The following is a 15,499-nucleotide window of genomic DNA, read 5'->3' on the forward strand; positions in this document are numbered from 1 at the left end:
TGCTGCTTGCACTGAGATTATTTAAGATCCTTACTTTGATCAATCAGCATCGTCTCAAATTGCACCAACCTCACTACCCTACAGTCCCATTCTAAGCCATAAACTACTCGACCCTCCAGACAATCTTCTTTATCATTAAAGTTTCCGACATTCTCAAAAACCTGGTTATTTCCCGCATCACTAACTGGCGCATTCCAGTGGCTGGAAGTTCTGAGCAGCATCCTGGCAGCACGGAGGAGTTCCCCGTTTGGAGAGGGGACAGGATTGAGGGAGCTTGGGTCCAGGGAGAGGCAGGAATGAGGCAACGCCCGGGCATAGGCCTGGGAGATAGTTTAGACTGAAGAGCTGATTATCACAATCCACATTTAAAACATGTTTAATTGACCAGTTGTGAAGTTGATTTACTACAACTTGATGGACTGTGTTGTAGAGACAGTTACACTAATGTAACAGACTGGCAAGTTAATAGGTTTGTATGCACCAAAGTTGTATAATTGACGGTATGGTCGGACTGACATCTGGGTAGAGCTGAGGAGCCTCCAGGCTGACAGATTATCTGGCATTGATTGGCACAAATAATTAATCAGCTGATGTAAAGTAATGGGGCACTTAACCTTTGAAAATCTGTCAACTCCTCCAGCTTAAATTCGGGGAATAGGAATCCAGACTGGTCAAGTCTCACAAAGTATATCGGTTCCACATCATAACTTGCGGAATTTCTTCTCGTGTTTTCTGCGGTTGTATTTCAATAAGTTAAATTTCTCCTACCGATCCAATTGTTATTTGTTGTATTTTAATTGGTAGTTTTAAAGTCAAACTTAAGCACCAAGAAACAAATCATCAAAGTAAATCATACGAGGATGTGTTGCAATATATTGTACCACATTGTAAGTTTAGAAATTTCCATACCTTAGCCTTCCACATCAGCCAAAATTTGAAAATGTCCACATGACGACCACATTGTATTGCTTTATCTCCCGTGTCATAGGATACATCGTACTGTTTGTCTTGCTGGAATAAATACCCTGCACACATCTGATTGCAGCCTTGGAGGATACCCTGCGAGCAAAGCATAACCGTTGATTTACACTAATTGATTAACTAATAGTTAAAAAATCAAATGTACATTTATATAATTATTTGTTCTTTTTCTAAGCAGGATGAAAGAAGATGGGGAAGTTAAAATTCAAAGTGAAGAAGATCATTCAAACAAGGCAAAACATAGAAAGTCTTAAGACTACTAAGATAGAAAAGAGACAAAAGAAACAATTGACATCTATTTTATAGCACATCCACTGCAGGTCCTTTCCAATAATTTAATTACCTCCATTTTATTTGTTCATCCTTACTTCTCCCTTGTCTGTTATTGTACACAGCCTTCCAGAGGCCAACTATTCAGAGAAATGTAGAAACAAATAAGGCCAATGTTGAGAATTTCCTTGTGAACAAGAAACCTCTCCATTTTAATATTGCTTTACCAGAGCAAAGCAGCAAACATTAGTAAAACACAAAACAAAAAAAAGCCTGTATTAAACCCATAAATGAGGCAATGGGTAACAACTAAAATACAAAATAAGCCAGGGGAAAATTAAGCTATTGAAACATATAGGATACTACAAAATGATGATAAGAGACTGAACTGTTGAATTTTCTCCATATACCAAACTTAAGACAAACTCAGATTGTATGTTTGTAGCTTTCAAAGAAAATGATGTAAGCTATGTCAAAAAGGCTTAAATGAGAAAGGTGCTGAGTAAACTGGCTTTGGCCTGCAAAAATTTCCAATAATTCACCCATGTCCTCTGTCATCCTAATAAATGGGAAGATACATCTGGTGTCCTCATCTGAATAGGTAGAAAGTTAAACTTTGAAAACTATTGACAAGTGAGGTAAAACTGGAGTCAGAGAAAAAAAAGGAGCCTTTGGCAAAGAAGAAATATTTGGCAAAGATTTGGGACTTGTTCCAATCAATGTTATCTCCCAATTACATCACATCCTATCACAGAGCGAAGTTTCATTTGTTGGGACCAGCCAGATGGTTCAGCCTTGCAGATCCTCCACAGTGAGTGCAAGACAACTGGGCATTTGCATTTTGCTATCATGCTTGGCTTTAACTTTGCATTTTTTACTTTTCAGATGGTAAAAAGCAAACAAACACTGTGCTGAGACTCAAGTTGTTGGAGGTTTCTAAAATTCCAAGGGGGTTTCTACTTTTAGCAAATCCAAGAGAGTTTCAATTCTTAACAATATTATTTCAGCAGAAAACTACAACATCTGTTCCCACATTTCAATACATTTTCTCAAAAAAAAATCACTGTTGTCATATTCCCTTGTCTTAACGCACGATGGTAATTGGAGTGATGGAAATCTACTACATTTAAGGCATGCAGATGAATATGTTTTCTGGAAATCATTGTATCTAATTTTTGTTGGCTGGAACCAATTTCTTCTGTCATCAACCAATAATTAGAGTCACTTGAATAAAATTGACAGGCTGCAAGTAAGGGAGAATATTGGTGGAATAACAGAACCAGCTGAAGTGCCAAAAATTAAAAATACATTTTCATCTCATAACTCAGCAGGCAGAGTTGGTATAATTTTAAAAGTACTCCTGAAGCCTGCTGTAGTTCAAAGTAATGCAAATGGATGCCATCCTTAGCATCCTTGAGATGCAAAATGATAGGTAATGGATTACATGATATCTTCCCAGCATTTGCAACTAATAGTAATATGGTGACTCATTTGTCTGGTACTTCTGGTCACGTTTCCACTGGGGAATAATAAATTTATCGTTTAATGGCAGTTTAAGGGTGAAACGGCTTTGTCTGAATTTCCTTTCTCAGGTCATACTAAGGCATTCAGCCCTGTAAGTCGTTCATTTACTTGTGGAAATGCGTTTTGTTCAACCAGCTGTTTCAGCACTATCAAAAATATATTTTCTGCACTTTTCAGTACCATTACTGTAATACTGGCCTTAATAGCCCGTTCTTATTCCCATTGGTATTACTGCTTCTGTGGCTTGATACTTACAATTTAGACCTTAATTGGGTTTTAACAGCTTTAATAACTCCATTTGTTAAGTTTAGCCAAGCAATTCCAATGCTGTTGTCTGAATTTATTAGAACTTGCACTTAAGAGCATCAAAGGACTCAAAAGTTGCCATTCCACTTATATATTTTTTCTTGCAACACATCAGTGAAACAGAGAAATTTGGGTGGAGCCTTTCCCCTACTATTTAAAAAGAATAGGAACACAAGAGATGGAAGCAGGAGCAGTGCATTCAGCCCTACTCATGTTCTCTGCCATTTGATGAGATCATGTCTCATCTGCTATCTCACTTTCCTGCACTAATCCCAAATCCCTTAATTACCTTAATGCCTAAAGCTTCTCCTATCTCTGTCTTGAGTAGCTAGTTCAACAATATGCATTATCCTCTGTGCGAAATGTCCAGGTTTATGATCTAGTTCCTCTCATAACTCTTTTTTACCCAAACTATATGTTATATACTATGTAATTTAGATATTTAGTACATGTAATTAAGAAAAAGCATAAAATGGCAAGGACAGAAAACAGATCTGATGTAAAGACATTGGATGTTTTTCTCTCCACAGATGGTGCCCAAATCACTGAATAATATTTGCTTTAATTGTAATACATTAAGGCTTCTACCACATTAAGGGGTTGGAACTAACTGGACAAATCTTTTTTGTAAAATTTCAGAGACAATTTGCAAAAAGCATGTGATTAAACTACACATTTATTCATATTCCTCGTAGCTCATGGATTTATCTGCAAAGACACTTATTAGAGGTTAAGACCTAACTCTGCATAAATATTGTAACCTATCATATTTGTCCAGATGATGCCACTTTTCAGATTAATATTTCTTTTTTTTTAAACTGAGGATTCCCCTCCCTCATAGCAGAAGGTCCACAGTAACGGCCTTTTGTTTCTCACACTCTTCCTCAAAACTTTTGCCTTTCCTTCCAAAATCTTTACATCTTTGTCTTCTGCATCAGTGGGTCATTCCACTGTCATTTCCAACAGTTACAGTGTGACACAAGCACCAAATACATCTTCAGTCATTGCGGAGGAATTGTTTTATCCACAATACTGTTTTCCCCTTGCAACACCAAGAAATACTTCCCTTCCCGAGGCACTTTCTGTGAAATTCCAGTACATGATAATCTCCTCCTTTTCCACTATTCACACTATTCACTCTTTTGATGTAAAATACGGACAGACATTTTTAAATGCACTGCTTTCATTGTTTTCAGTGTGATATATTTTGTGATAGATACACCAATCATAGATTAAGTGACCCTTGCAGAACATTTCAGTTAAGAACAAACTTTTAGTCTGTTACCATTTTAATTCTAGCTCCCATTTCCATTTCTACTTCAGTATTCTGTTTCAGTAGGTTCATGGAATAGTACATCATTTTCTGACTGTGTATATTACTTTTGGACTCAGAAATGAATTCAACAAAATTCATTTTGTATTTTCATCTTTGGCTTCTGCAGCTAATTTTCCAAAGATGTTTTTTGATAATGATTTGGCTTCTGCAATAATCTATAATTTGCATTTTTCTTCTTTTTTTTTTGCTTTGCTTTCCACAATTTTTCATTTAATTTCTTCAGTCCCTTTCATTACACCTTTGCCTTTTCTCTACTTCTCCCAGTTCTGATGAAAGATTATCAACCTAAAGCACTGTCTTAATTTTTCTCAACATATGCTGTTTGACTTGCAGAGTATTTCCATCACTTTACATTTTCAGCATTTGCAATAATTCGCTTTTAACAGTTTTCGCAGTCCTGTCAATTTCATAATTGATGTGTATCTGTATTGCATTAACACGAAAGGTATGAATTGTGGTAGTTCATAACAACAGCTACAAGTTGAGTTGACTATTATATCTTTTGTGCCTCCATCATGGTGCAACCTTATACTTTCACATAAGAAATGTCTTGCTGGATCCTTTCACTGCTCAGCATCACCTCTACCTCCAGTCACTGCCCAAATGGAGAGTGCTAATTTTGCTGACAGCAAGATGCAGTGAATATTTAGCAAGCACCAGAAAGTATAACTTTGAGCTCCTATCCCAAAGTATGAGAGACAAAGCTGGGTGCAGAGGTTTGTCTTATCAAAGACAAAAGAGACTGCAGATGCTGGAATCTAGAAAATAAACAGAATGCGGAAAGAACTTAGTAAGTCAAGCAGTATCTGTGGAGACTAAAGGTATAAGTCGACATTTTTTGTCAAGACCCTGCAGCAGGAATGAGAAGAAAACGTATCTCATTAAAGCTGAATGGTAATTTAACAGCTTTAAATGATTTAATATCTCTGATAGTGAGACACTTTTAGAAACTTAATTAGATGCAAATACTTAAAAAATATAAACCCAGTTGTGATAACTGGAGGGTGTTTTCCCTTCTGTTGCCACAGGAAAATTAATTCAGAAATATCCCATCAATTGACTCCTAATGGCCAAACAGCTGCTTCCCAAAATGCTGTACAAATTTCGTATGTCTGAAGGCACAGTGAACATCATCTTCACGATGTAACATCTTCAAGAAAAATGGAGGGAGCAGCATAAATGACTACATATAGACTTTTTACTCATGCTTCTTAGAATCGGCTGCCCACAGAAGTTCATCTCCATATTACAGCAAACCAAATCATATTTGACTTGTTTTCTTTATTTTGGAAGCAATCTTTTAGCAATGGCAGAAAACAAAGATACAATTCACAATTCAGTGAACCTTAATCTGTTTGAGGAAAATAGCACTGAAGTTCAAAATCTCTATGACACAAAACTCATGGTCCACATGACAGTAATGATTCCATCCCTTCTATATGCTCCTGGGTCTTGGTCCACCTATAGCAGGCATCTCAAAGCACAGTAGAGAGGTAGGCTGCACAATGCTGTTTATATAGAATCCATTGGCAGCTTACGTGAACCAACATATCTGCCTTGTCCTAAACCAACACCCCCAGTGTCAAGATTGAGATTACTCTCAGATACAAGATTCAGGATTATTTAATATCTTTTCCAGTACACAAGTGTAAAGGAAAACGAAATAATTGTCACTCTAGATCTGATGCCGCACAAAAGACACAATAATATAAAGAACACAATAAATACAGTACATAGATAACTTATATACATAGATTGTATGTTCATAAAGTGATGCTAGGTACAGGTGTGTCTGTACATGATATGACTGACAAATGATAAAGTAGTGGTGGTGGGGAATGTGGAAGGATGGGTCAGTGGGTGGAGGTGTTATTGCCTGGGGAAAGTAACTGCTTTTGAGTCTGGTGGTCCTGGCATGGCTGCTCTGTAGACCATTAGAAACAGGAGCAGAATTAGGACATTCAGCCCATCGAGTCTGCTCCGTCATTCCTGGCTGATCCCACTCAACCAAATATACCTGCCTTCTCACCATACCCTTTATGCCCTCACCAATCAGGAAACTATCAACTTCCACTTTAAATATACCCATGGACTTGACCTCCTCCGCAGCCTGTGGCAGAGCATTCCACAGATTCACTACTATAAAAATTCCTCCTTACCACTGTTCTAGAAGGTCACCCCTCAAATTTGAGGCTGTGCCCTCCAGTTCAGGATACATCCACCAGAGAAAACATCCTCCTCCCATATTCTTCTAGATTCCAGTGAGTACAGGTTCAAAGCTGCCAAATGCTTCTCATATGTTAACTCCTTCTTTCCTGGAATCATCCTCATGAACCTCCTCTGGACTCTCTCCAACGACAACACATCCTTTCTGAGATATGGGACCCAAAACTGTTGACAATACTGCCTGACTATTGACTTATAAAGCCTCAGCATTACCTTCTTGCTTTTATATTGTATTCCCTTTGAAATATTCCATTTGTCTTTACCACAGACTCAACATGTAAATTAACCTTCTGGGAGTCTTGCATGAGGACTCCCAAGACTCCCTGCACATCTCCCCATTTAGCTAACAGTCTACACTATTGTTCCTTTCAACAAAATGTATTATCATAAATGTATTATCATACATTTCCCTGTATCCCATCTGCCACTTTTTTGCCCATCCTTCCAATTTGTCTAAGTCCTGCTGCAATCACATTGCTTCCTCATCACTACCTACCTCTCCACCTAGCCTTGCATCATCAGCAAACTTTGCCACAAACCCATCCATTCCATTATCCAAATCACTGACAAATAGTATGAAAAGCAGCGGTCCCAACACTGACCCCTGAAGAACATCACTAATCACTGGCAGCTACCCAGAAAAGGCCCCCTTTATTTCCACTCACTGCCTCTTGCCTGTCAGCCATTCCTCTATCCATGCCAGTATCTTTCCTGTAACACCATAGGATTTTATCTTGTTAAGTAACCTCATGTGTGGCACCTTATCAAATGTCTTCTGAAAATCAAGCAAATGACATCTACTGTCCACCCTGCCTGTTACAGATTTGTCAGGTAAGATTTCCACTTACAGAAACTACACTGACTTTGACTAATTTTATCATTAGTCTCCAAGTACCCCAAAATCTCATCCTTAATAATAGACTCCCAACACTTTTCCAACCACTGACATCAGGCTAACAGGCCTATAATTTCCTTTCTTTTGTCTTCCTCCCTTCTTAAAGAGAGTAGCCTCCTTCCTGATGGAAGTGGGGCAAATGGTCCATGAGCAGGATGGGTGAGATTCCGCATGATATCGCTGGCCTTCTTTTCAGCACCTTTCTGTATATCTGTCCTTGATGGCAGGTATGCCAGTGTCGGTGATGCATTGGGCAGTTTTGAGAGTTCTGACAGGTGTACCTCGATGCCCACATTATTGAGAGAAGATTCCTAAAGCAAGTGCTCTATGTTTTGTAATGAGAAAAGAAAACCAGGTGGACAGAGAAGGATATTCTCAAAGCCTTCTTGAACATGTGTAGTGTCATCCCACTGACTCATGGGAATCACTGGCTCACAACACCTCAAAATGGAGAAAGGAATTTTTGCTGGGCCCCCAGAACCTCAAGGAGACTGACACCTATCAGGAAGGAAAACTTGGGAGTTCTCCATTCAGCTGTAAACACTCAAATAAAGTTGGCAGTTCTAATCATAATTTACTGATTTCAGTCAGAAAGATTCACCCTGATGGCTCAGATTTTACAGTGAACAGCAAAGGTGTTTGTTGTACATCATACTAATAGTTGTTCCCAGATTGCCCATGGGTTCTGAATATCATACTATATTAATTGGCAACAGATCCAGATGGTATCTTCTTCAATGATTCCTGTATGAATGCAATATGGTTCTGTGAAGTTCCTAAGTGAATCAGATTTAAATAATCTTCTCAGAGACACTTGTTGGGAAGTTATAGCAAAGGCAATGGAAACTGGAAGTCAAAACTAAGGACATGAATGTTGCACTGCAATAAGTTCAATGACATAATGAGTTGTCAAGGTCAGTGAATGCATTTTCAAATGTCATATCACAGTAACTGTTCCATTAGCCTCAGATACTGCTCAGTTGAAGCAGACTGGAAGGGGACACTAGTAGAGATGACTGTAGAACAGCAACAGCTGGAGTTTCTGGGAGTAATTCTAAAGATCCAGGAGTGGTTCATCCCAAAGAGGAAGCATTCTAATGCAGAGCGGGTTATTGAGGCTGACAAGGGAAGTAAAAATCAGCATAAAGGGGTTGGGGGAGGATACTAAGTTTACTTGTCTTCAATTTAGGTGCTTTTTAAAAAAATTCTCTTTCTTTGTAACATATTGTCATTGTATGCTTAATTTTGCACTGTATTAATGTTCCTCATTCTGATTTGGGTTTCTTTTTAATTTGTAAAATGTATAAAAAAACTAATAATAAAAAAAATAAGCATAAAACCAAAATAGGGGGCATACAATATAGCAAACATAGTGGAAAGCTAGAGGATTGGAAAGCATTGAAAAAAACAACTGAAGGCAATTAAAAAAGCAATAAAGAGGGAAATGATTAAATATGAAATTAAGCTATCCAATAATATAAAAGAGGATACCAATTTTTTTTTCCAGATATATCAAAAGAGAGGCAAGAGGACATCAGACTGCTGGAAATGACACTGGTGGTAATGGGGAACAAAGAAATGAATGAACTGAATAAGTATTTTGCGTCACTTTTCACTGTGGAAGACACCAGCATGCTGGGTATATGGGAGATTCGTGTGGTCAAAGTGAGTGTAGTCATTATGAGTAAGGAGATGATGCTTGGGAAGCTGAAAGGTCTGAATGTAGACACGTCACCCTGATAAATCACCATAACAACCCTGGACTACACCTCAGAGTTCTGAAAGAGGTAGCTGAAGAGATTGTAGAGGCATTGGCAGTGATCTTTCAAGAATCACCAGTTTCTGGAATTGCTTCAGAGGACCGGAAGGTTGCAAATGTCACTCCATTCTTTAAGAAGGGAGGGAGGCAAAAGACAGGAAATTATAAGCCAGTTAGCTTAACTTCTGTGGTTAGAAGGATGTTGGAGTCCATTATCAAGGATGAGGTTTCGGCGTACGTTGAGGCAAATGATAAAATGTGCTGGCTAGTATGGTTTCCTTAAGGGGAAATTTTGCCTGACATATCTGTTGGAGTTCTTTGAGGAAGTAATAGGCAGAATAGATAAAGGAGAATCAGTTGATGTTGTTAACTTGGATTTTCAGAACACCTTTGACAAGTGCCACACATGATACTGCTAAACAAGATTGATACTAGCATGGATAGAAGAATGGCAGGAGGCAAAGGATGAGAATAAAAGGAGCCTTTTGTGGCTACTGCAGATTAGTGGTGTTCCCGTGGGGTTGGTTTTGGTTCTGCTACTTTTTACATTATGTGCTAATGATCTGGAATACAGAATTGATGGCTTTATGACCAAAATTGCAGATTTCCCCTCCAAAGATAGGTTGAGGGACAGGCGACGCTGAGGAATCAGGGGTACTGCAGATGTATTTGGATGTATTAAGAGAATGGGGAAAGAAATGGCAGATAGAATACAGTGTAGGGAAGTGTATGGTCATTTACTTTGGTAGAAGGAATAAAAGTGTAGGCTATTTTCTAAACAGAGAGTAAATTCAGAAATCAGAAGTTCTAGGACTCCAGAGGCTTAGTGCTGGATTCCTTAAAGGTTAACTCACAGGTTGAGTTGGTAGTAAGGAAGACAAATGAAATGATGGCATTCATTTCAAGAGGACTACAATATAAAAGCAAGGAAGTGATCCTATAGCCTTATAAGACATTGATCAGACCGCAGTTGGATATTGTGAGCAGTTTTGACTTCCATATCTATGGAAGGATCTGCTGGCTTTGGAGAGAGTTCAGAGAACGTTTATGAGAATGATTCCAGGAATGTATGGGTTAACGTATGAGGAGTGTTTGATGGCTCTGGGCTTGTACTCACTTCAGAAGAATGAGGGTAAATCACTGAAACTTACTGAATACTAAGAGACTTAGATAGAATGGATGTGGAGCGGATGTTTCCAAAAGTGGGTGAGTCTAGGCCCAGAGGGCACTATCTCAGAATACAAGGATGCCCCTTCAGAACAGAACTAGAGAAATTTCTTTAGTCAAAGAGTGGCAAATCTGTGGAATTAATTGTCACTTAATGCTGTGGAGATTAATTCATTAGGTTTATTTAAAGCGGAGATTGATAGGTTCTTGATTAGTAAGGACATCAAAGGCTATGGGGCAAGGCTGAAGAATGAGATTGTGGGGGAAAATTAACCAGCTATAATTGAATATTGGAGCAACTTGATGGGATGAATGGCATAATATTGAGAGGTCTTGCAGTTTAAAAGCCCTTTGCTCAGCTACATTGCAGTTTCGCATGTTTGTATATTGGTTGCTTGTCCAGCCAATTGAATGTGGTCTTCATTGATTCTATTAAGCATTTTGGATTTACTGAGTATGCCTGCAAGAAAACAAATCTCAGGGTTGTATATGGTGAGATATATGTATGTAGTCTGATAATAAATTTACTTTGAATGCCAATCTTTATCACAGGAAACTCATATCAAATGTTAAAATACCTCATTGCATGCATGCATACTTATCATACTTAGCTATGTTTCACACCAAGGTCACACATTTTACACACACTGCCAGCTCTTCCAACAATACTCCAAAATCATCTAAACCAGATTGCCCAAATAACTCTCCTTACACTGGCAAGTGGAACACAACCCAGGGAAAGAAGAGCAAATTGTAAAGGCTGGAGGTGCATTTGCATGACCAGATCTCAAAGGAGATAGTAATGACCAATTATTGGGAGAGCCATTGGTGAGGCGGTGGCCAACAGCAAAGACCGACTCACTGAAAATGAAGGTATCCTGCAGCCTAACTGTTATGTTTTTCCTGATGTGGCTTGTTTATCTCTGATTACTAAGTCTCACTACTTGTAAGTTCACAGCTGTTGCTGATGACCTATTATCATGTTGTTAAGCAATTTGCCTTTGACATTAGGTCAGCCATTATATAATCATTTGTATATTTCATTTAGTAGTTAGAAGCACTTGTTAGAAGGCAAAAGAATTTCAATCAATATTTGAATCAGCCTTTTGTTAGAACGGTGAGAATTACTGTCTTTTTACATTGGCTCTTTGCATACTGTAACATGTTGGTGATTAGTAAAACTGCCTTCAACTACAGCTACACCGGGACTTGAGTCATCTATCTGTTTAGCTTAAGAAAATACATAAAACTCCTGAGTGAGGGCAGAATAGAAACAATAATCTAACGTCTCACAGTCCCCCTGAATCTCTACTTAATTCAAACTGTCTTTGGATTTTCAAGTCCAGACATCAGAAACACAAACTTCTTACTTTCACCCCCATGCTTTCTCAACCCCTTGCCTTTGAAACGTTTTCATATCAGAAACCAAAAACCTGCAACCTGCTTAGGCTATTGAGGATGACCAAGAATACAGTAAGTTCAGAGAAATCCACGAGAAAGCTTCCTGGAAGCTAATACCTGTAGGATATAGAGAACAATCATTTTCCTGGAACCTTTATCAGGGCTTAATCAGAGCTGTATTTTCAGCTGCTTTGTCGTGATCATCTTTCCATTATAAGATCAGAGGCTTGGATAACTATTCAGAATTCAGTTGCATTTCCAATTGCTCAGTTAGGATAAATGCAGCAAGAATTGTACCTGATGAAGGGTCTCGGCCTGGAATGTCGACCACTTGCTCACTTTAATAGCTGCTGTCTGACCTGCTGAGTTCCTCTAGCATCTTGTGTGTGTTGCTTTGGGTTTCCAGCATCTGCAGAATTCTTGTGTTTAAAATGTGTAGTATGTTCAGGCAGAGGCCAAGTATCGGTTAGTGCTCCAGATAAGGACCAATGACCAACTCCCCCCAACCCCCCCCGTCATCCAACAAAATTATTGTTGAACATCCACCGTCAGCATTCTGGACTAGGGTTTTGGTGGTGGTCAGGTCATTTACCAGAATCTTAATTGGACCAGTAACATAAGCATTACAGTAAGTCAAGCTTAGTATGCCTGACACACATCTCATTAACTGACTTACCACCTTCAAGGAAACAGGAGTGTGATGAAATATTCTTCAGTTAAATGGATGAATAAAGCATAATAATTCTCAAAACGTTAAAATAGTCTGGAGAAAACAGTCTGCCTAATTGACACCAACACATCTGGAGCACCATAAATGCAATATGTATAAATGCACTGGACCAGCTAGGCAAGGGTTCTCCAGCAGAAAAAATGGGCTCATATTCCCATCTTGCATCATATTGACCATGGCTGCCTAGTTACTGGGCCAAAGTTGTGAAATTTCTTACAGAAAAGAAATGTTAGAATATTTTCTATAACAAAGACTGCAAAAGAACATCACCATCACCTTTACCATCGGTGTGCATGTTAAGAGAAGGCATTTTCAGTATTGCCCATGTCCCATTAATTAAGAAAAATAATGAAGGCATTTGGTTAATACAATCCACATTTGCAACTACCAGTTCAGTTGCTGACATCATGCATAATTTGAAGGTTTACATACAGTTGAGGTGGGTCCTGCATATGATAGCCAGAGGATAATGCAAATGCAGCACTTGTACCATCTTCCTGGAGGGTTCACTAATTTTGTTATGATGATTAAGCACTGAGCAGGACATATTGTTATCCATTCATTCTTGCAGAAGGTGGTAACCTGGATGATATTCCACACAAGACTTACCTCAGAAAATCTGCATATCAGTTTAAACAGCAAATGAAACTGGTTGAAATGGAAAAGTAACAGTGCACTGAAAGTGGGTAACTAGGCTGATTCCCTCTGCAAGAGTGGATTTATATTTCAAATTATTGATGAAATGATTAGATGGGAATGAAAGAAAAAGAAATCTTTCACCCAAAAAGTCGTGGGGGTTTGGAACATTAATAAGGAAAAGAACAAGTGGCCATTGTATTGTGGGATTTAGGATTACTCCCTCAGCAACACATGCATGTTCCAACTTTCCAAAAGAAGGCATATCATTACACCACAGTGAGATTTTGGTTGGTGCCAGTTTTTTACCTCCTGTGGTGTGATGAAGAGTGCAACAATTTTTGCATATTCCCACCAATAATACTCTGGTTTTACAAAGTACCATAACGTATACCTTTTCCTCAACAATTTACAGATGAACATTACTTTTAGAATAATTGTGGAAGATCCTCTGAAAATTCCAGCAAAATTAAAATATGAAAGAAATCTTAGAATTTATATAACTCAAATTGTACTTATGTTTATTATTTGGCATTGTACATGTGTGGAGTTGCATTATAATTTATGTGGAACTTCTTTCATAGTAACTTTGCATTTAGAGAAAGAGACAAGTTTTTCTTTTAAATTCAAGTAAGATACCTTTTCTCGAACAAGGATGGCAGAGCACTGCAACAAAACTCCCATCATCTTGTGGGGATTCCAAGTAACTGAATTGGCCCTAGAAAGAAAACCCAAGATGTAAGTGCATTCCGTATGTATAATATACACTTAAAAATTGAGAATATTATCCATTCTTTTTTTGTGATTAGCCCTTTAGAATATCATGTTTAGCAGCTATCAATTATATAGAACAGTATGATTTTAAATCTCCCCAATTTTAAAAGGGTCATTTTAAAGAAGTAATGAAAATAAGTATCACCATTTTGCTAAATTTAAAAGAAAAAACTATTTTATGTTGCTTATTAACATTGTAGCCACAATTGATTCCATTCTTTCACTTAAAATCAATACAGAACAGACAAGGACAATGAGATACCCAGACAAGGACAGAGAAAAAATAAAGACAGGAAAACGAAAAGAGTGAAATTAAACTTGAAGGAAGTGAGTTATATTATTAAACTTTTTTTTTAATTTCCCACATGCACTGCCATCAGATAAGGGTATTACATTCTTAGAAAGAACCATAATTACCTTTCAATCCCATTCAGTTTATGGCGGTGCTTTCTGGACATCAGAAGTCCACCTCCCCATGCAGCCTGCCAATAAAAGAAAACAAAATTTCTGCTTCTCTATTGTAGAAATGCATATAATGAATTTTAACATTAATCTTTAAATGTAAGGCTTACATCAACATGGAGCCAAAGATTATATTTGGCACATATATCTGCAATTTCTTCGATGGGATCAAATGCACCATAGACTGTATTTCCTGCAGTTGCATTGACATAAATTGGAAAATATCCCTGAAATTAAACATAGCTCTGTTACATTTCAAGAATGAAAACTATGCAACACAAGTTTCTGTAATAGTTAATAAAAAGTTGGAAAACAGAGACAAGGATTTATAATGTCAAAACAGTTTCTGGGTGACCCAGTTTAGTTAATTAAAATTAAGCAAACACAGACCTTTTGTCTAGCTTCAATAATTTTTGCTTCCAGATCAGATGGCATAACTTTCCCCCTGTAATTATTTCAAAAAACAAAATAGATATAAAATTTATTATCTTAATATATGGAAAATCAGTTTTCAAGCGGAGTTTTTAAAAGGTATGTACTTTACCTCTCATCACATTTCAACAAAATCACATTGTCTGTTCCAAATCCAAGTGCAGACCCTGCTTTCTTTATTGAGTAATGACTCTGTCATAAACAAACACATTCAAGATAATTAATTTTAGAAAGTGTTCATCAAAATTTTAAGAAATAATACTTAAATAAATTTAAGGGAATGCCCATCTTACATTTTCTGATGTGAATAGAATCAATTTAGGAACTGCAGTCATCCCTTTGGCTTTAACATCTGGGAAATACTTATATCGAGCAGCCATTATGCTATACATGTTTGATATAGCTCCTCCTGAAAATGCAAAACAGTCTTAAAGTCATCTTTACAAGCATACTACTGAAGAATTTTCAATTTAATATGTGAAATTAACGGCTACTTCGGAGCTTTAGCAAATACTTGTTAAAATATGTAATTTTAATGTGTTTAGAATAACGTCTCTGAATGCTGACAATTAATTTGTAAGTTTTTAGCTGTAATCTACT

At 37.6% G+C, this 15,499-nt stretch overlaps 1 protein-coding gene across 5 annotated transcripts in view; it reads right to left on the bottom strand.

Annotated features, from left to right (window-relative positions):
- The window catches only part of gad1a (glutamate decarboxylase 1a), a 56,450-nt gene that overhangs the window by 13,567 nt on the left and 27,384 nt on the right, over positions 1–15,499 (bottom strand). For 3 of the 5 annotated variants that reach the window (XM_059966593.1, XM_059966591.1, XM_059966592.1), the window contains exons 8-14: positions 15,193–15,308; positions 15,012–15,091; positions 14,858–14,912; positions 14,578–14,694; positions 14,423–14,487; positions 13,871–13,949; positions 910–1,059 (exon numbers count right to left, since the gene is read on the bottom strand). In XM_059966593.1, coding sequence (XP_059822576.1) covers positions 910–1,059; positions 13,871–13,949; positions 14,423–14,487; positions 14,578–14,694; positions 14,858–14,912; positions 15,012–15,091; positions 15,193–15,308 — 662 coding nt within the window. Of the gene's footprint in view, positions 1–909; positions 1,060–1,324; positions 1,392–13,870; positions 13,950–14,422; positions 14,488–14,577; positions 14,695–14,857; positions 14,913–15,011; positions 15,092–15,192; positions 15,309–15,499 lie in introns of those variants that run through there. The other 2 variants (XM_059966594.1, XR_009511581.1) reach the window with 2 other exon arrangements.

This window comes from Hypanus sabinus, chromosome 4 (assembly GCF_030144855.1).
Source record: "Hypanus sabinus isolate sHypSab1 chromosome 4, sHypSab1.hap1, whole genome shotgun sequence".
Lineage (NCBI taxonomy): Eukaryota > Metazoa > Chordata > Chondrichthyes > Myliobatiformes > Dasyatidae > Hypanus > Hypanus sabinus.